Below are 21,959 nucleotides of genomic sequence, written 5' to 3' on the forward strand. Positions count from 1 at the left end.
TGTCCAGTTGACTCTCTCGGTTACTTTTACACCAGGAAAAATAGTCATGAGCTGACATGACACAGAATGAGTAACCATAGGCATGACAATTTCAGTATCTTGTAAATATATGAACGTGTGTGCATTTCTCTCTTCATGTGAGCCAGGTAAATAATCCAAGTGTAAGTGTATGTGAATATACACATATACACATGTAAATCTACATATGGGATATTTACACCATAACGTCTTAGAACCTGGCCACTTTCCTTAGGAAGAAAATAGGAGTAGCAGTCTCTTTGATGAAATAGAAGCATGCTTTACCTCATATCTACATGGATATTAAAATATAATCCTTAGCCTGTACCTGAGTTTTGTTTTCCTTAGCATAATGCAAAGTTAAAGGCTCACATCTAATCACTTTATGTAGACTTCTGAGGTGTGATTTCTTTGCACACTACCCATGTTGTCTGTGGTCTACACGTAATAGCATTCATTCTCCCCGGTAGTTAAGGAGATCAGAGTGAAGGGAATGGCTCTCCGTGTAGGTGCAAGGAGGTGCCGAGTGCCCCGTTTCCAGCCATCCCCCTTTTGCTTCTGCATCCCTCCCATGCTCAACATCAGGGTTTAAGCCTCATGCAAGGCCCCAGCCTTGCTGTTATCCAGGTTTACAGACGACTCTCATTCAGCTCTTTTTTAAAACGGCAGATTATGAAAAGCAGAGACAAATTTCCACCAGTCTATTATGTGCTTCCTTGATTCAGAAGACTCAGTTATCTGGAAAAACAATTTTGACTTATTGTACCCACTGTTCCGACATCTCAAGATGAGAAGCGTTTTGTGGATTTGACAGATAGATTTGAATAATTTTGGATCCTAGCTCTGGCTAGCATTTATTGAGGGCTTGCGCACTTCATTCCATGCGCTAGGGTGACAGTGTTACATGCACGATCACCTCTGATCTCCACGATAACATGACGAGGTAAGCGCCGTCCCATTTTACAGATGATAAAAGGAAGCTTAGAAAGGTCACATAAGTTGCCCAAGTTCACATGGTTACTAAATATGTTTCAGAGCCACGATAACTTTGACTCTAGAGTCTACAGTGAAATGTGTGTCTTTCTTTGTAGTTTCTCTTACTCTCTCTGCTTCCCGGTAGAACAGTTCCCTCCAATGCAAGATTGTCGTTTGGGAATGAACTCGCTGGGCCAGAATGCATTATTTGAAAGCCAGGAAACAGAGACCTGCCCATGTAGGCAAGCACATCTACCTCCACCTATCTCCCCAACCCAAGATGGTGCACTTCGCCTGGTCTAGGAATTTGCTAGATGCACAATATGCTACCTCCCTCCCATAACCTGTACTAGCAGTTATGCTTGGGATGACAGGCTAGAACACTCACCTGAGGTGTTGCTTGTCTAGTAATAAAATATTCTAGCAGTTTGAGAAGATGGTGAGTAGGTTTTCTTTTCAAAGCCAATTTATTGTCCTACTACAGTAGCTTTCAAAGTTCTTTATGAACTCAGAGTTAACATGCTTTTAAAATGTTTAATTCTCTAGAGGTAACTTCTATACTTGGCGAATCTATCTGGTTAGCTCCTGAGCCCCAGTTGGTTTTGTTCTTCTAGCGTCTATGGGTCAAACATAGCTTATTAGCTCCAACTCTGTATTTTCTTAAATAGTGACCTCACGTTGCTCTTATCGCTGGAAATGATCTAGGCATTACGCCTGGTAACGGAATCTAATTCATTTAGGTCACTTGAGCCACATGTGAAGGACAAGTTACCCCAGTAGTGATGAAAATAATTGGAAGTGTGTGATTTTCACAAAATGAAAGGAACTAGTGACCTTTTTTCTGAAGTCTCTGCCCTCGTTAGTCAGTCTCTGTTCCACTCCTGTTGGTAATGGTAATTTCAAATCACCTTCAGGTGCACTTTGATTGTATTGTGGACATCGCACATTTTGTGCCAATACTTTTTGAAATAGAGACAGAAATAGCACTGTAGCATACCAGCTACAGATGTTCCTTTTCAGTGATAAATATTGTCATTGAATCAGAACAGAGAAGGCACATCTCTGGGTACAGCTGAATTGGGGCGTGGAGAGAGCAGGTTGTCTTCAGGGACTGGTGCCCCCCGGTCACCTGCGTCCCTACCTGCACCTGTACCTGCACCTGCCGCAGGATGTAGGTGCATCCAGTGGTCTCCCAGGTCACAAAATGCTTCCCCACCTGTGGCCTCCATAAGAAAGTACTCCAAAAAGCAAGACTGAACGTGTACTGTCCGTTCTTCTTCTAACAAGGTAGTTTGAAATTATGAATCATTTATACTTCTTGGAAGAGAATGAGATTTTTTTTTAATGGATTCTTTTTTTGCACTCATGTGTGAGGCTGCTTTCAATAGTCGTTTAAACTGCTGGCATCCCCAACTTCAGTGAACAGAGTCTCCCCTAAAACAGACAGGTTTGCTATTGATTCTTCCCTGTCAAATTTGTACATTTGTGTACGTGTGAGAGAAGTTTGTGAGGAAAATTAAAACTGATTATTGATCAACGGTAGGAATCTTTTAAGCAGACCTCATAACCAAACGCCAAGATAATGTTTTCGTAAACTTCCAGGAAGTTCCGCCAAACCCAATAAAGACACGGTATATAATTAAAGTTTGGATGTATTAATTCGACAGTCTGAGAGCTCACTTGGAGATAAAAGGACACCAGATGTGTCACAGAGAAAAAGTTGACGGGCGTTAGATAAAATTTAAAATCAAAAGCCTTCAAATCGTCTTACGCTCTATTATAGCAGAATGATTGCTTAGGTCAAGGTCTTGCTGACAATTTAACACATTCAGTTTGATCAGTTGGGCTGAGATTTTTTTTTTCTCTTTCATATTTGCCTTCTCTTTTCCCCCAAATAATTTTGGAGATGATAGAAGAATATACAGTATATCAGACACCTGACAGAGGATTCCCTATCGGATTCCTGTCTTGGAGGGTTAAGCCTTGTTTATATTTAATTCTCTTGTTTACAAGATGGAAACGTTCTTCAGTTTTATCATTGTCGCCCACGTAGGTCAGGCTTGAGCAAAGCCAATGAACTGATTAATATTTATAAGTTGTAAAATTTATTGACTTTTAGAAAATAAAATCTCAGTAAAATCTCACATGCCTGGAACTTGATATTTAGTGGTGACATTCTCTCTTCTGTGTATTTATTACAAGTATAGAAGTAGTTTTACTTCCTGCTGGGATGTATTGATGGAGAATAATGAAGTTAACAGTCAGAGACCAAGAGGCAGGCGCACACTTTCCCTTGGCCGATAGGAGCCCTTTAGATAGATCAGCGCCATCTCCTCCTTTCTCCCACCAGTGAAAGCATAAAATGAAATGACAACCGTCGGACCCTCTCAGGGGCTGAGTTGGTCTAACCTCACCCTTTGAAATCGGATGGGGGTAGGGGGGCGTGTCATATGTTTTGATTTTTTCTCCCTTCTCTACTTCTCATCTCCTCATCCCTAGTTCACTTCATTGATACAAATCTCTTCTCTTTTTTTTTTAAATTTTTTAAATTTGTTTTATTTATTTATTTATTTATGGCTACGTTGGGTCTTCATTGCTATGCGTGGGCTTTTCTCTAGCTGCAGCGAGTGGGGACTACTCTTCGTCGTGGTGCGCGGGCTTCTCATCGCGGTGGCTTCTCGTTGCAGAGCACGGGCTGTAGGTGTGCGGGCTCAGTAGTTGCAGCGCGTGGGCTCAGTAGTTGTGGCTTGTGGGCTCTAGAGCGCAGGCTCAGTAGTTGGGGCACATGGGCTTAGTTGCTCCACGGCATGTGGGATCTTTCCGGACCGGGGCTCGAACCTGTGTCTCCTGCATTGGCAGGTGGATTCTTAACCACTGCGCCACCAGGGAAGCCCCCAAATCTCTTTTCTTCTTTTCTTAGCTCTTCCGAATAAGGCCTTGGGATATGATTATAAGACATAAATTTTTGCGGGGCTGGGGCGGCGGGGGGAGTCTTTGGTTTTTAAAGGGAGAAGTCATCAAACAACATGTCAGCGTCTTCACGCCTTTGTTGTGTCGTTACTGATCACCGCTGTGCTCAGCATTGTGGGTTTGATTCTCCTTTTTTTCTTTATCCAGATCCCCCCACAACTATCCCTCCTCTCACAACAACCACCACCACCACCACCACCACCACCACCACCACCATCCTTACCATCATCGCAGGTATGGTACCTTCATTGCCATTGCAGATGTCCTGAATGTACACTGTCTTTCTGGTATGTATAACAAGAAGCCTAAAAGGCCCCTTTAACTCCTTGGAATAGAATTATTCCTTTATTTGGGAACTTGAAAGACATTAGATACTGTGTTCTCAAGTCGACTCTTAAGGACCTCAGAAAAGACTTTAACATCCAAGCATTTAACAGTAGATCAGATATTTTGCAGAATTCTTTTGTAAGCATCACCATGCAAAGAAAAATGCTAGGGGGGAAGTGGCAGCCTGGCTCTTAGAGAACACGCGGATAGCTTGTGCTGAGCCACGGTTGATGAAATGGTAAGTATCCCGGCTTCGGATCTTCTTCTTGCCTTAATTTCATCTTAATCCACATGAAGGAAAATACACACCCTTTAACACGTCCACGTGGGCCATGTTCCTACATGCATCATCCTTCCTGCCCCAGAGAGTACCCACTGACCGTGTGTCACCTGGGGAGTCACCGTCTGTTCCACTCTGGGCACTCGAGCACCCCTTCCTGCCCTCCGTTAAACACTGGAGGAGCCACTGCGGTTGTCACTCTGTGGTTTAGCTCTTTGGACTGTCTGAAACTCCTATTCAAAGTGAGTTTCGCGGTCTCCTTTTTCTGACCGTCACTGAGGGAGGAGGTTATGTCCTCCAGCCCCTTCCTGGTTGGTCCCCAGCGGCTCTCAGTGCTTGATGTCGCTTGTCCGGGAGACTTGTTTTCTCTGCCGACCAGGGTGGGAAAGGTTACGGCCGCACCACGTCGAGTAGACGTGCAAGATTTCCTTAGGTAAGGCCATCCTTTACATTGATTTTCCGGAGACATTTTCAGTTTCCACGGGAGTTGGTGTGATAGACATGATGAAAATTCTAAGTGTTCAGTGAAAGAGGAGGCCTCATCAGTTTATGAAATATAACAATAGATTGTCTAATTTCAGTTTTCTTCACCTTTCTAACCATTAGAGTGGAACAAAGAACTTTTAAATAAGCCACTAGAGAGCATGGTTCTGAATGATGTTTGCGAAAACATCAGTGCCTGCACTTAATTGAAAAGCTTCTGAAAATCCATCAGTTGGTTTTTGTGTCTCACCCTAAACTCGGCTCCATCCAGGCTGCTTCCTAAATTCTTGTCTGTGTGTATTTGCCTTTTAGCTTTTTGTTAGTTTCTTCTGCTTCTTAAGTAAACTCAGTTTGTTAGCAGTGCGGACAGATTCCTCCCACTTTCTGCATCCTTAATAAGCGCAACAAAGATGCTCCTCCCTGACTGATTTCCAGAGCAACCATGCTAACAACTTTCCTTGCTGCGAACCAGGTGTTTACCTTTCATGATTTCTTACCTCTTATCCGGGTAGTAAACCAATTAAGCTTGAGCTGCTGTTACCAGGTTTTCATAGTTTCCTATGAACGGCCCTTTGGATGTCAGTGTAAATTACACCACCCCTTTCGCTACTCCTCTGCATGTGTGAACCCATTAAGAAAGCCCTTCTGTGGTCTGTTTTGTCTTTGCAGAAGTTGTCTTCTGCAAAGAAGAAGGCTGGTGTGAGCCAGCCTTGATTACCTCTCCTTGTAGAAGGTTCCGTCTAGGTAGCTAGTCAGGTTTACATTTTAAGGCGGTCAAGGCCTTCATTCATTCGGCATAAATACCACATTTCTCTCTTTTTTTTTTTAACATCTTTATTGGAGTATAATTGCTTTACAATGGTGTGTTAGTTTCTGCTTTACAACAAAATGAATCAGTTATATAGATACATGTTCCCATATCTCTTCCCTTCTCCCTCCCTCCCACCCTCCCTATCCCACCCCTCCAGGTGGTCACAAAGCACCGAGCTGATATCCCTGTGCTATGCGGCTGCTTCCCACTAGCTATCTACCTTACATTTGGTAGTGTATATATGTCCATGCCTCTCTCTCGCTTTGTCACAGCTCACCCTTCCCCCTCCCCATATCCTCAAGTCCATTCTCTAGTAGGTCTGTGTCTTTCTTCCTGTCTTACCCCTAGGTTCTTCATGACTTTCTTTTTCTTAAATTCCATATATATGTGTTAGCATACGGTATTTGTCTCTCTCTTTCTGACTTACTTCACTCTGTATGACAGACTCTAGGTCTATCCACCTCATTACAAATAGCTCAATTTCCTTTCTTTTTATGGCTGAGTAATATTCCATTGTATATATGTGCCACATCTTCTTTATCCATTCATCCGATGATGGACACTTAGGTTGTTTCCATCTCCGGGTTATTGTAAACAGAGCTGCAATGAACATTTTGGTACATGACTCTTTTTGAATTACGGTTTTCTCAGGGTATATGCCCAGTAGTGGGATTGCTGGGTCATAGGGTAATTCTATTTGCAGTTTTTTAAGGAACCTCCATACTGTTCTCCACAGTGGCTGTATCAATTTACATTCCCACCAACAGTGCAAGAGGGTTCCCTTTTCTCCACACCCTCTCCAGCATTTATTGTTTGTAGATTTTTTGATGATGGCCATTCTGACTGTTGTGAGATGATATCTCATAATGGTTTTGGTTTGCATTTCTCTAATGATTAGTGATGTTGAGCATCCTTTCATGTGTTGGTTGGCCATCTGTATGTCTTCTTTGGAGAAATGCCTATTTAGGTCTTCTGCCCATTTTTGGATTTGATATGAAACAGCACTTTTCATTTGTGGCTGGCCTCTCACTAGCTTAGGCTTTTTTAAAAAAGACCTTTCTTAACACTCCCTGAACTCCTCCCCCCTCACCATCAATCTCAGAGACTCAGCAGAGGCGCTTCAGTTCACAGCTCCTAAACCTTCACTCCAGACTAAAGCTAATCTCACGTCTTCAAACAGCTACAACTCACTGTTATCACAGTTACAACCACAGAGACTCCATTTAAGAGGAAATTTTAAAAACAAACAATGCTATATTTCTGTCCACATCACAGGTACCTTTATAGGGACTTGTCTTCTCCTCTTCCTCTCCTCCTGGCCTCTTTGCTCAAGGTAATATAAGATGATCTCATGGGTGCACTTTGGCCTCTTGATGTTAGCAGCTGAACCTGCTCTACACACAAAATGCATTTGTGGTGATGAATGCCCTGATTCTCACTGGCACACCCAAGAGTCGTTACACTAAAATTGCCACTAAAACAACATTGTAGAATCCACTGCCTTAATGGATGTGATCTTACAGTCTTGCTGTGTCTTAACAAGCAGTCTTATATATATTTATCTTGCCCAGAAAGTGTACTTGTGTAATTTAACATTTGGTCCTTTCTTCAAACAGATTAAAGGTTATGGAGCTGAATGATTCTGTGTCCCATTTTAAAGGTCCAGGCTATCCCCTAGATTTAGATTGGTTCCTAAGAAATCTTCCAGACTGAATCCTGACAAATGGAGAGCTAAATTAATCTCCACTCTTCTTCTCTCTCGTACTGTTTGGTACATTACAGCCACCATTAGCCTTAAAAGCTTCAACAGCTAAATCTAGTGATACTAACATAAAGCCTCAGCTTAAAAAAAAACTAAGAGGAAGAGGAAGCCCACGGGCATCTATTTCTTTTCTCCCAGGCAAATGCAGTGACTGAAACCCATTCCCTAGGTCAGCGTTTCATTACAAGAAAAAAGTACAAATTGTTTTTAAATGCAATCGAAAAATGTTTTTAAACTCGAAAGGTCATAGTTGATTTCTGATGTCTCTGAAAGGAAGTGTTCCAGTGTTATCTTTTATCTTTCATAACCAGAATAATTGAATTGTTCTCCCTGTTAGGGAGGCAGGCCTTCGTGAGTTCCCAGTCGCCTGACTCCCTCAAAATATGTTAAATCTTCATCCTGGAGGCCCTTGAAAAAGAGGAATTGTAAGCCCAATCTGACCCGATGCTGCCCACCCAGAATCACAGGTGGGTGGGAGGAGCAGGGCGCCTCTGCCTCCCATCCGTCCTGCGTGGGGAAGCTCTCCTGACTTACCTGTGAAGGCCACATCTAAAGATAGATTCACCTGCAGAAAATTTTTGCAGGCTCTAGAGTACTGAAAGGAGCATTTGATATCAATTTGCCATATCAACATTGTTATGGTTTTATAACTGTTCAGCCACTAATGTCATTAGAATCGCTTTCCAAATAAGAAACCATCTGAGGGATAAAATTGGGATGGGAGCCGCGCAGAGCCTCCTGTGATTTCCCATAAGATTCTTTGGTGTCTCTGTTCTCTTTCATGTACGTTAATCTTCTGACCATATATTTCTGTTTTGACTATTGCTACTGGCAGACCCCCACTCCCTTTTTTTTTTTTAATATCAAGTTGTCCATGTGGTTTCACTCATGAAGATATATGCTATATTATAGGAGAGCAAAATGCCTAATTTAAATTGCACTTTAAATCCATCCCCGGCATCCTCTGTGAAAATACAGAGACAGCCAACCATTACCCGGGGTAAGAGGCCTCCATGCAAATTCCGTTCAAAACCCAGAATCAAAGAAAAGTCTACTGCCATGGGAGGGTGGGGAGGGGGGAGGGCGTTGTTTGTTTTGTTTTGAACTTTCTTTGAAATTAGTTGACTTTGTATATTAGGTGTACATAAAAATACCTGTTTTTGTGTTTGGTGATAGCTTTTGCCCCGGTCTGCCAGTTGGATCAATCATGTTAGGAAAATATTCTGTGTTTCCCTCCCTAGTTAATGTGGATATTGTTTTATTTCTGCCTGGTTTTGCCCCGAGTTACATGCTTGATGAGAAGTACCATAGAAAACACTCAGCACTCAGTTTTAAACACCCTTAGCAGCTTAAATATAAAATTCAGGCCAGGAGGAGCTCAACCCGTAGGTCACATTTATACATGTGACTGTCATAAATTAAAAAATTAAAATCACCTTAGAATAAGAAATGAATAGCTACAGGGCCGAATTCTGAAACACATTTAAGAATCCTTTCATAAGAATGAAGTAGGTCATTTATAAATGAGTTTTTCTCTTTTTGAAAGTCCATATCCAATTAAATGTTTTGTGTTTCTTGGAAAAGAAAACAGTAAGGTTTTTCTTATTGGTATCTAATCACTCAGTACCCAATATACCTTGGAGAAAGTGAGTCCCAGCCCCAGGCTCACATTATTATTTTGGCATTCATAGCCTCCTATCATAAGCTTTTTTGTGTGTGTAACGTGGGTCAGGTCACATAAATAAAGAAGGTGAGAACAGCCCTTATCCTTCCGGCGGATGCCAAATTGGGGAAACTCAACAACCAAGCCCATGTTTTCAGTTTCCTAAATACAAAGGAAAGAAGTACACCTGTCTTAAGACTGACTCTGTAGCATGACCAGCTATGTTACAATAGAGAGCTTTGCTCCACATAGAGCTGTCTGTTCTCCAGGGTCTTAGCGTCATGATTCCTACTCTGTGCTATTGATATCTGCATGACATAAGGGGTAATGCTTTTAGGCATTCATTCAACGCGTATCAAGGACCCATAATATGTACAGCACTGTGCTAGTGCCCACGGAGACAGAAAATTCTTGGGACCCCTTAAAATATAGCTGAGGAAATAGGTTATACCCATTGGAACTCCTTAAGCAGGAGATACTGTGCACTTAGGGCTGATTCAGAAGATTGAAGAGACTGTCACAGGAGACGTAGAATTTGGTCTGTGCCACCAAAGAATGGATAGAATGTGGATAAGAAAGGATGGCATTTTGGAAATCAAGCCTGAAGGCCTAACTTTACTTCAAGCATCCATCGTCAGTGTTTGTGTCTGTTGTGTGTATTTATATTTGGGATATATATTATTAAGCCATCGTTGCTAGGAAATGCACATCTCTCATCCTAGAATGTTTACTAAATTGCCTTTTTTCTAGAGTTGGCATCTACTCTATCAAGGCTGTTTTTCATTCATCATTTATTGAATACTTATCGAATGTTAGTGATATACATACCAGTATGCCTGGTGACAAGAATATTATTAGGGCACTAGTAGACACTCATGAGCCACCTGTTTTGTAACGAGCTCCCTTTCCAAGTTTTTGCCCCAGAGGTGCGTGGACCATGTTTTTCCATACCGTCTTCAGTGTGTACATTTTTATTTTTCTGATGATGATAAACTTATTACAAATAGCATCATAGCCAACCAGTTTTTGACCCATATTGACTTATGAGGGAATGGAAGAAATTAGTGATGAAGGTCACCTGATTCTGCATTTTTTTCAAAAAGGAATGAGAGATGGGAAGTCAGTGAGATTTTTTTTTTCCTAATGCTTCTATCATCATTTCCATGCTCTTATGTTCCTTGTTGAAAAATAATCCAAGAGAGAGGGAATTGACATGTTTTCATACTAAAGATTCATGCACAACAGTGCAAAAGAATAATCTCATAAATACAGGTTTCTTAGGATTAGAAAGTTGGAGCTATCTCAGTGGTGGGAAATAAAGGACTTGGCAGGAAGGACCCAGCCCTCCAGGAGATGAATATAAACTACTACTTCTAGAGCTGCTGCCCTCTCCCCACCATCACCCTCCTGCATCCCTCTCTTTTCCTCCCCTCACCGGTGCCTCACCCCTCTCTGTCCCTCCTCCCGCCCAGCACGGACACAACATAGGATAGGAATTGTTTTCCTTGTTAAATGAAACCACGGTACTGGTGGTTATTATTATTATTATTTTGAGAACATCTGGTTTGCAAATGAGACGATCTCAGGGGTACAGTAGCACTTGTGAACAATTCTGAAGAAGCTTTTAACAAAACTGGAAATTAACCAAAAAGAAAGAAAAAAAACCAACAACCTACTCCCCTTCCTGCTGTTCTGTGGCACACAATCTCTTCACTCAAAGGGGAGATGACAGGAAGACAGAAGAAAGCTTTCTTATGGGTCTCCTATTCGGGCCTTTTAGCTTCAGTTCCGTTCCTATCCATTTCTCCCATCCCTGAGCAATGGGAGTTTAGTTAAAGCTGAACATAGATGGAAAGAAAATTAACCAGGAAACCAGTAGAAAATAAATTTCAAAGTTTAATTTTCCAGCAGGTATGTTTGCTTTCAATAGATTTCAAATATGTCAAGAAGAAAGAAAAAGAGGGAACTATACTTAATATATATTGGCCAGCACAGCACCATCGTGAGAATAAAACCGTCAGGGGAAGTCCTTGCCTACCCTAGCGTCTAGCTTTAAGGCAGCTCCATAACACAAACTGAAGGGGAATTCAATTAAGAAAACCCATTGGCTCCTTATTGACTTTAGTTAAGAAAATAAACTGAGAGAGAGTGTATTAAAATATGTCTGGACTGCTTAGTATGCTTTCATTTAAGCTTATGACAATCAAAATGGCAGAATTTAAATTCTTTACAATTAAGCTCTGCTTTTGAGCAGATTGGGTTATTACCCTATGCATATTTTAATGTACAGCCTACTCATACCGTCCCCCCTTCCCCCCAAATGCAGCCTTGCAGTGAATCTGGGCATTATAAAGCAGGAATACCATAGAGCAGTTGGAGAAGAAAAAGTATTTAAGGTTGTGAATTTAATTTCGTTCCTGGATTTTCATTTTCATTTATGACACCCGTTGTGTTTGAGACCACGGACTAATTTATGGATTAGTTTTAAACCCCCAGTCTGTCACACTCAATGAACAATTCTAAGTTGGAGAGAATCCATATGAAAGGATTAGAATGTGCCACAGTGGAGCTTACACATGACTGTTTCAGCTAAACATTGCCCAGCTGCCTCGCATGCGGTTTTTTTGTTGTTGTTGTTTTTGGTTTGGGGGTTTTTTTGCTACTTGGTTAAATGGATGGTGTCTCTAATCTGACACATTGTCTGAGCCTTTTGATTTTGAAAATATCTGATACTGCCACTGTGAAATATAGGTGATGTTTAATGTATTCAAGGTAGGGTCCCATAAACTGTTTGTATGGCTGGGAGACTGAAAGTCGATATTCAGTGAAATGTTCATCTTTCAAATAGCAGTGCAGGCCCTGCCCTTGGATACCTTGTTTAATTATACTCATAAAACAGCTAGAGAGTGACTATTAAGACCATACACACTTACTGGGTTTGCAGGAACGTGGGATTGCTTTTTCTTGACCATATAAAAATAGATGTACAATAAAGTTCTCCCTCATTGTAATTAAAATTAAAAGAGACAGTAGCTCAAAGAGGCTTTTTTAATTTCATAACCCTACACCACTGTAAGTCCAGCTCAACTTTCTGTGACCTATTTTTCTCCTAGGCCTAGCGCAAAGATTATTTTTTAAAGGCAGTCGCAGAATGAAGTTTGAAACAGCCTCTGTTAGGGCAATTAGGCACTCGCATTTTTCAAGTTAATTAGAGCCTACGTTATCTTCTATTGGAAAGTTACTGTTTGCATTTTGCCTGTACACTTAGAATGTTATCAAACAATATAGTGACCCCACAAGTTGATTCACAGGGGTGGGCTAGCACATCTCTCCAGTCTCCTGATTAAGATACCTTAATAAATCCTACTTCACAAAGCCGCACTCACTTCAGAGCCAGGGTGTCTGTGGTTTCTGCATGACGTCGTAATGCAATTATGAAGGAGAATTAGATTCTGTCACAGTGCTCTCCTGCGGGGAGCACAAAGTCACTTCTGAAGATTTTTTTTTTTCATTCTTTACTTGAAATAGCCTCTGTTCAGATACCACACCAGATGCTCTTAGAGAAATGGAATCAGCGACTCCCCCATTCACCCTCAATCTCGGTCTCAACTTTGTAGCCAAGCCTGTGTGTCTGCTGCCCTCTGCCACTCCATTGCTGATCCCTGGTTTTGCCATTCCCAGCTGCAGTAACTGTGTTGTTTGACTTGAACATGTGTTTGCTTTTCACTGTTTTAGAACTGTGTGTTTTCCTTCTCAACATCCCTTTCTCTTCCCTGTTGGGCGCAATTGATGGATTTCCCATCCCCAGAATGGGGAGGCAGGCTGCCCTGTGAACTTCCCTTCATTTGTTCTCTGGTACCCACAGGGAAGCGTACACCCAGCTTCCCTTAGTTTGATTTCGTCATAAAGCTGACATGATGTTGTGATGTAGGCAGACAGTAAATTGGGGAGTCGTCGGTTAATGCTAAGACATTATTTTTGAGGACCCTTAGATTTTACTCCAACCCCTTTCTTTCATTTTATACTAATGATTTACCTGGTGAAAATAAAGCATATTAGAAGTGCTGCTACAAAAATAACGAGCCAAAATGTTTATTGCATTTTTTAAAATTAATTTTGGAAAGAAGCCAGTGTCTAGCCATAAAATATATTAACTTTCATATAAGTGTTTCTGTACAAATGTGCATTTGATTTTGCCCCTGCAATTGAAAGCACCTCAAACTAACACTTGACTTGAATGTTTCAAGTAAGGAGACGTGTCAGACGTGTCATGAGCATCTGATGTAGAGATGTTTCATCTGAACAATTTTCGGTATTGTTTTTTAACTGCTTTTTTATGCATACAGACTTGTAAGTAAGTATTGCGTTCTGGTGTGGTTTATTTTATGTTTTTCTTTCCTTCATCTGTTCTTCAGAAACTCAGCTATAAGTTATATTAAGCTGTAGTGGCCTCTCGGACTTCTGGTTAATTCTGGCTCCTTAGAAGGGCTCTGATTTTTTGATGGTCTAGGGTTCTGAGGAAAGGGGAATTGAAGGGGAACACTGGTGTGAATTCATGTGTCATATTTATAAATCAGAAGCACCAGGCTCGTTGGACCAAAAATAAAATGTTACATTTGGCATTCTGGTGCATTTAAACATTGCCTATGTCAAGTCCAAAAGCGTCTTTTGGTGTCTCCAGAACTCATGAAAATATTACCAGCTAAATAGCTGCATGATAAAAAAGGACAGGTAACTACTTGCAGTGTCAGCCCAGAATCCCACTACAGCTCGACATGACCAGCTCACGTGTGAGTGTCTCCACTCCTTTCTGGCCAGAAAGGCATCGTGGAGGGAGACACCTTGAGAAGGTAGAACTGAAAATTACAACCCGGCCAGATGGGTTGACGTTGGAATGAAGTTGGCTAGAAGAGGGGTATTAAAACGACTCTGGGAGAGGAATGTTGCCGTGCATTTTGTTAGATATTTATCCCACTTCCCCTCTAGCCAAAAAGAAAAAGAAAATTTCTGGAGCCCCCTGAGGAATTTCCTGTGAAGAGGAGCCAGTATAGCAGGCCTGGTTTTGAAGCCTGGTAGAAGGAGAAAACTTGAACGGCATTAGAAATAGAAGAAGAGACAAACCACGGTTTCTTCCATGACAAGTGCATCTGGCAGTGAAAAAACCTCACGTGCCACCTCCTGATTCACCCTGAAGGCGGGACTCCTGGCAGCTCGCAGCAGTGAATGTGGTTCTGGATCGTGAGCAAAGGGACGGCTGGATGCTTTAATTTTTGGAATGTCACATGATGAGAAGTGGCATTTGGCAAATTATGTGGACTTGGGTGTTTTCCATGCAAGACTTCTTGCCCTTAGATTGTAACACAGTAAGATCCTCAGAGTGGAGGATGGCTGAGTGGTGAGTATGAGTGCGTGTGTGTGTGTGCGTGTGCATGTGTGTGTGTGTGTGTGTGTGTGTGTGTGTGTGTGTGTATAGAAACTAATCTGAAAGGCTTTAACATGTTCATTCCCCTGGCCTCCCAGTTAATTGAACTTTCCAGCTGAACCCTGCTGAAATAACACACTGGATGGAAAACTTGAACCCATATATTCATCTGCAGGCATCTGCGCATGAGCCATAAAAGGATCCTAAATGTGCCATTGATTCAGCGACGCCTGATTGGCAGTCGTAAAGCCTGAGTGCCCGGGTGGGTTGGGTTAAAACAAAGGCAATGTTTGAATGTATGAATCTGTTGTTCAGCCAGCCTCCCAACTGAGCTTTTCTGTCACAGTCCTGAGCCTTGGTGCGTTCAGAGCCATCTACCAGTCACTGAGTTTGCACTGGTGTTTCTCATCACTTTGCATGTTCCCCTGACTATTGACTAGCAAGTAGATGTATCCTGGCAAGACCCCCAGAACCAAAGAATCTACTGTTTTCCTCACTGGCTCGCAGCTTTGAGCTGAAGGCATGTCTTAAAACAGTGCAACTCACTTCAAATGCTTTTGGCTTTTCATTTATTATTGCTTGTCACGCGATGTTCTTTGAAAGCTTGCTCATATATTATCTGTTCCATTTTTTTCCATTTTCCCTTTTTTTGCATGCCGTTCCTCCTGTTTCTTCCCTTCCTCCAATCCTCTGTTCCCGTCTGTAGACACCACGGCGACGACAGAACCAGCAGTCCACGGTTGGTACCACATTACTGTTTATCTACCTTCTCAGCACTGCTGAGCGGCAAGGCAAGCCTGGGAAAAAGAGAAATGTAGTCTTCAAGGGAAACTGTGTTCCGAGTAGACTGACCTCATAAATATACTCTAATTTGTGAGGCTTGAAAGGATGTCGAGTCTTGTCATTTCTGTTGTGAGTTCAGTGTTCAATGGTTGCAACCTGAGATGAGGCCTCCCTGTCGGCTGGCTGGGCTGCAGGAGTTTTAGCTGCACGTAGCCCTTAATTCTATAATGCCGCCAGACATTGAAATATAAGGGACTCCAAAAAAAACACCTAATATTTGCCTAAAAATCATAGCATCTGAATTAAAGGCCCAGTTGCTTTCTTCGTTCATAGGCTAGAATCTTAGGTACATTTTGAAGGGGAGTCATTTATGCCACTTAGTAGTCGAGACTGAAGGACAGGTCAGGGCAGAAGATTCCTGTTTAAATTCATGACGTAAGGATGAGGAAGAACATTGTTCTTCATTAATTATCATATTTACCTCCACGGCCTCTTGCAGGTTCACCCTTAATCTCCACGTGTGCATAAAAGTTTATGCGACCATTTGGCGGGAAACATCTCCAAACAAGAATGATACCATATGTACATTTCAACAGCATTAACGGAGACTTAAAAAAAAACCATTTGCGTGTGGGTACCTTGTAGGCAAAATACTAAAAAAAAAACTCCTCACGATGTTAGCCAAAAGCTGATAAAAACCGAGTAAATACAGCTCAGCAGGGGGCATCAGGAAATCCTTTTCCGAATTAATCCACTGACTTCCTAGGTTGGAATAGGTCCATTCACTTTTCTATATGTCTCCAATCAGAAAATGAGAATCACGTTTCATCTGTATATTACTGTATTACTTAGCTCACATCTCACTCTGGCAATATCGTGCTTTGGAGAAAGATATGTTAGTTAAAAATGGGCTGAATTTTAATAACTGAATTCAAGGGAATTATTTGGTAAAGGGCCTACTTACGTCGCTTTGCACATTGTGCAGGATTGAAATCTATCAGTTAAATGACAAGAGGTGATCAGCCAACCCTATGGTGTTCATTCAACTTTTAGAGAAACAGCTCTTCCCAGCACGACTGACCTTCTCAAACAGACCTGCATTTGAGGACTTAACCAGTTAGAAATCTCTGAGCAAAACCTATGCTGTGTGAGCCGTCCTTGAAGGTCAGGCCTTTATGCTTGGCTGACCACCCCCCATATTTGGACCTTCTGATGAGAAATTCTGAGAAAGCAAAACAAACTTGGGTATGGGGCAGTATCCCTCCCCACCCTAACCCACCTCCCCCTGCCCTCCCTGTCACTGACACAAAGGGAAAAGTTCATAAAATTAGTTAAAGGGCCAGATACACCAACAATCATGAGAAATCAATTAGGTAAAAAACTTCCACTTTCCAAGGTATGCCCCATGGTGCTCACTGCATCTCAGACACTGCACTCCATTAAGCTCAGTTATTTGTAGGTTTCATCATTAATTGAGCACTTCCTGACTTTTATCGATTATTCTCAGAGCTTTAAGGCTATTTTAATGTAGTTCAAGAGATTTTTGTTCTATTCTTTTTAAGATGCTTTAAGTTCTGAGCTTTCTATAATTAACTCCAGGGTCAAATGTAATCATAAGATTCCTGAATTCTGTGAGATCTTTGAAGAGATACTAATCATTTATCTCAAGACTCCAGTCTTCTGTTTTCTAGGTCCCTTCAGTAACATTTGTGTAGTTATATGACTCTAATAGTTGTAGGTCTTGGAGTTGGGTGGGGTATTCAAGGTAAAAAATATGTCCCCCTGGGCTTCCCTGGTGGCGCAGTGGTTGAGAGTCCGCCTGCCGATGCAGGGGACATGGGTTCATGCCCCAGTCCGGGAGGATCCCACGTGCCGCAGAGCGGCTGGGCCCATGAGCCATGGCCGCTGGGCCTGCGCGTCTGGAGCCTGTGCTCCGCGACAGGAGAGGCCACAACAGTGAGAGGCCCGCGTACCACACAAAAAAAAAATAACAGAAAAAAAAATATGTCCCCTGAGCTGAAAAATGAGAAATTAATTTAGGGAGCCAGTCCTGATACTAGGATACTAGTATTTGAACATGTATTTCTCTATGGAGAAAGAAAGTGAAGGTGATCTCTTTTTGTAGTATAATAAAGAGACACTTGGAATAGGACTCTAGCATTCGTGTGACAGGAAACAGAGATGCCTGTGTACTGTGAGAAACAACCACTGTCTTACTAGTTCAGGGATAGTGTTCAAGCCAGCAATGTCCCAGTAGGATGCTATTGACCAGCAGTGAATGAGAAGTATACCTACAGCCAAGAAATTAGGGGAGAAAAAAAAGGAAGTAAGAATAGTATAATATATGTGTGTGTGTGTGTATGTGTGTGTGTGTGTGTGTGTATATAAATATATGATCATCATATATAATATATGATTCCTTAGCAGGTAGAGAGAAGTGATAATCCAGGTTGATTCCTATAAAATGCATTTATAAATACATGCTCCAACTTGTCTAAAACCCTCACAGCATCCTCCCAAAGGGATCTGACCCCTCTTTTCAACAGCATACTCTCCAGCCCACAGCAAAAAGCTTTAATGAAAGCCAAAGTAATATCTAGAATTTTACTTAACAGGGGGAGAAAGTCTTCCAAGTCAGTTGTCAGGATAGAAAAGGCAATAGAATATGATTGGAGTTACAGAGCAGGGGACCACGTTTCCAAGGAGATGAGGATACAGAACTGACTTTATTCAAGTGACTTATGGGTAAAACCCAGCTTCTTCCATATAACAACCATGTGACTTAGATTCATTTGAGAATTATCCTGAGATGCTCATGTTGGAGATCTGGGCCTAGAAAAATGTTGTGGTTTGATAACTTGGCAACTTAAATGACAAGACGTACTGTGTCAGCCAGTTGTGACCATTGTACTGGTCTTAAAAGTTTTCATACTGGATTTCTTTGCATACTTCTCTTTTCTTTTCTAAAAAGGAAAAAAAATTATTTTACAAAATGTTTTCCCTTTGAAGACTCATTAAAATATTTTATTCAAGCTTGTGTTGCTAGCGTATGTATGAAGTATATCAGTTGTTTATGTATGTTGACCTTTTGTTCTTACCAATATCTGATTAGAATAAGCATGTGTTGGGAGGTTAGAAGTGCATGGGCATGATTCAAAAGCAAATGGATTTTCTCCAAAAAGAAACCAAACAACAGTCAGCCACAATGTGTCTTTAAGGATATAATTGATAGTACAGTAAAGATAAATGTGAGTGTAAGAGTGGGATTCCTAGACTAGGGCGATGGAAGGGATCTTTGAAGAAAGATCTTGAGCATTTGTGTTTTGGGAGCTCATCCTTAAGGGATCTTTGAAGAAAGATCTTGAGCATTTGTGTTTTTGGAGCTCATCCTTAAGGCCTGGACAGGAAGAATCCTGTGTTATGTGTGCATGTTGAGAAATGCAAAAAACACTCTGCCAAATCCTGGTACCACATGGTCTGAAATTTATGGCAGAAATGCATGAGTGACGTTAAGCACGGATGGTGTACTCGTTCCTATGATTATTGATGTGTGGGTGCGTGTGATGGTTTTTATTTGTTTGTTCCAATGTGGGGCGCTTCTCTGTAAGTGTCTTGTGCCTTGTTCTTTTTCTGCCCTGTGTGTCCCCTCTCCCTTCCCCCACCCACCTCCCTCGTGTGAGGTTTTGGGTGACAGCATGCCCATGGTCTGGAATAGTGCTTGTGCTTTTGCTGCACTGTAGTCAGCTGGCTTCCTCTGGGTTTGGGGTTCTCTCTCTCTGTCTCTCTGTCTCTCTCTGTCTCTCTCTGTCTCTCTCTGTCTCTCTCTGTCTCTCTGTCTCTCTCTCTCTCTCTCTCTCTCTCTCTCTCTCTTTCTCTTTCTCTGTCTCTCCCCCGACTCTGCCCCACCGCTATTTCATTATTTTCAAGTCTACCCGTCCTTTTGCTTTCTACCTCTTGGTACATTAGAAGCTGATGATCTCATGAATTTATAATCCCAAATGAGTTATTAACTAGTTTTTAATTTAGTATGCAATTGTAGTGAGACTCAAACTGGGAACCCCTCTGACATAATTTTTCACTTTCAGTTTTGGTTTCAAAATGTTTGTCCTGTGCTAGATACATGCTTATCCCCTAGACCTCTGCCCTTAGGCAACTACCCCATGGATCTCCCTTTCCCTGACTTACTTCATAAGTCGTGCAAGCTGTGATGGAATTCTGAAAGCACATGAAATTTCTTATCTTTCTATTCAATTGTGGGGAAATTCTGAAGCCCATTTTAAAGAAAAATAGCCAGCAGTGCGCATTATTACAACCTCTATGTCCACCATCTGTGTATGCACCCCTCTGCACATCTCTCTGTATGAGTACACAACAGTGGCATTCGAAGGCTGTCATTCAGTCAAGGGACTCTGCAGACATTGTATGTTCTACTCAAGAACAAAGCTAAAGAGGTTTACGAATGGCTGCAGGACCTGAAGATTGTGTTTCAGCCTTGATATGCAGTTTGGAAACAATGTGCTACTGTTTAACGGCGTGAACCAAATTTCTGCTAATGGGACCAAGGGAAAAACTCTCCACAAAAGCTGACAAAGCAGGAAGAACAGGATGACTGACTGAGCATTTAGATTAAAACTGCCGGGGCATCTGAACTCTTATGGCTGGTGATGGAAGTAACAGATTCCATAATATGGCCAAGTGATCAGACATATGCTGCTTAGGTAAGAGAGAGACCATCGCCTATTTTTTCATAATGGGAATGATACTAGGGCCAGTGGGAAGTTTTTTTGTTTCCTAGAGGTTTTATTTGATCATTCTGTTTTAAAATTTTCAGGAAAAAAATAAAAAGAAGGAAACCCTGATGAATTGAGCCCCAAGCATTTAGATTTTACTTGACCTTGACCTTGAATTTAACTAACTCTAGGATTTCTTGCTGTTTCTAATTTTTGAGGTTTTCCTTAACCTGGTTCAAAATTGCTACGCCATACATACCATTTTTAGAAGCCAGCGATTTCTGCTGGAAAGGAGAAGTAGCCATACCAACAGCAGAAGCACTGTCTGAGGAGGCTTAGGGCACGTGCAGCACGTGATTGATAGCATCACGAAGGAGCAAAAATCACGTCTGCGGAAGAGACGATTCTCGTGCGTGTATTAAATTATCATGTTTGCACCCTAGGATTTTATTAATTGCTCAAAAGAAAATCCCATATGGACCAAAAGTAAACTTTCATTTGTTTAACAAAGTTTAAAGAAATGTGTTGAATACATTTTAATTGAAGTGACCAGGAAGGGCTTGAGCGGATGATATGAAAAGTTCGAGAGAAAAACCCAGAAGTAATTTCCCACTTATTGTTAAATGGTGGAGCTTCCTTTTGAAGACTATTCTCTGCCTCACAAAATGCATCTTTTTCTTTGAGAAAAATGAGAGCTGTATAATTTTTATCACGAAAGAAAACTACCTAAGTCAAAGTAATTTTAGGAGGTAAATTTTGCTTGTACACTCAGTGCTTCAGTAAACTCTTCCTAATTATATTTATTTTGAAATTATCCAGCTATGGCGGAGCACTATAGATTCATAAAATACAATAGTAGTGCAAAAACAAATTTAACCACTAACCTAGATGGCTTCCCACTTTTGGATATAATCTGAGCTGTAGATTCCAGAGGATTTGGTATATTTTAAAGTTTATGCCATTAAAAATGACAGTTTCATCTTTAATGAGGTGTGTATAAACTGTCTGTCGCTTTTTAATGGGAAACTTTGCATATCAATGATATTTCATAAACATATTTGTCTTTATTTTTTTTAAATTAGCTTTCTAATGCCCTCCCCAGGGAAACAAGCCTTCAGCAGTAAAACTGCCTACTTGAAACATCCTCGTTTAATATGGTTCAGTGGGTGCCAAGCATGTATGTTGCATGCTTTGATATTCATTGGGCCATGTAGAAGTGAGGGATTGGCCTCCTGAGAACTGCAAATTCATAATTAACTACAGAGGAGAACTTTATGTTGCCCATTTATAACAATTATTCAAATAATTGTATTCATCGGTCTTTATACAATGAATAAAGCCAATTAGAAATAGGAACACTTTCAACCAATCAGATTTCAGAACCAGTGGATAACATCCCTACTCAGTTGCCTCTATAATTTATTGCATTACTCATTGCTTTCCCATAGTTGCCTAAATCCATAGTTTGGGAACATCCATGGACTTCAAATCATCCCATTTTTAATTGGCACGTGCCATTGAATATTGGCAAGGGTCATGATGGAAATTCTTCAAGAGCTGGTATGATGCTTTCTTTCACAGCACCAACCTAGCTCTCAATATTCATTTGGCTTCTTTATAAAACAACTCACAAAATCCAACCTTTTACCGTCCATTTCTACATTAAGTGTTTCTGTTGATTTGGGAGCTTCTGAATAGTGTGGTCAGTTTGACATTGCTTGTTTCCAGAACATTT

The 21,959-nt window shown here is 41.3% G+C and overlaps 1 protein-coding gene across 2 annotated transcripts in view; it reads left to right on the forward strand.

Annotated features, from left to right (window-relative positions):
• Nucleotides 1–21,959, forward strand: part of CADM1 (cell adhesion molecule 1) — a gene marked incomplete at its 5' end in the record, with an annotated part of 336,121 nt that overhangs the window by 295,954 nt on the left and 18,208 nt on the right. The window contains 2 exons of one of the 2 annotated variants that reach the window (XM_082844839.1): nucleotides 4,111–4,197; nucleotides 15,418–15,450. In XM_082844839.1, coding sequence (XP_082700965.1) covers nucleotides 4,111–4,197; nucleotides 15,418–15,450 — 120 coding nt within the window. The remainder of the gene's footprint in view (nucleotides 1–4,110; nucleotides 4,198–15,417; nucleotides 15,451–21,959) is intronic. The other variant, XM_082844840.1, reaches the window with a different exon arrangement.

The sequence above is a fragment of the Leucopleurus acutus genome (assembly GCF_964270905.1).
Source record: "Leucopleurus acutus genome assembly, chromosome: 8".
NCBI classification, from domain to species: Eukaryota; Metazoa; Chordata; class Mammalia; order Artiodactyla; family Delphinidae; genus Leucopleurus; species Leucopleurus acutus.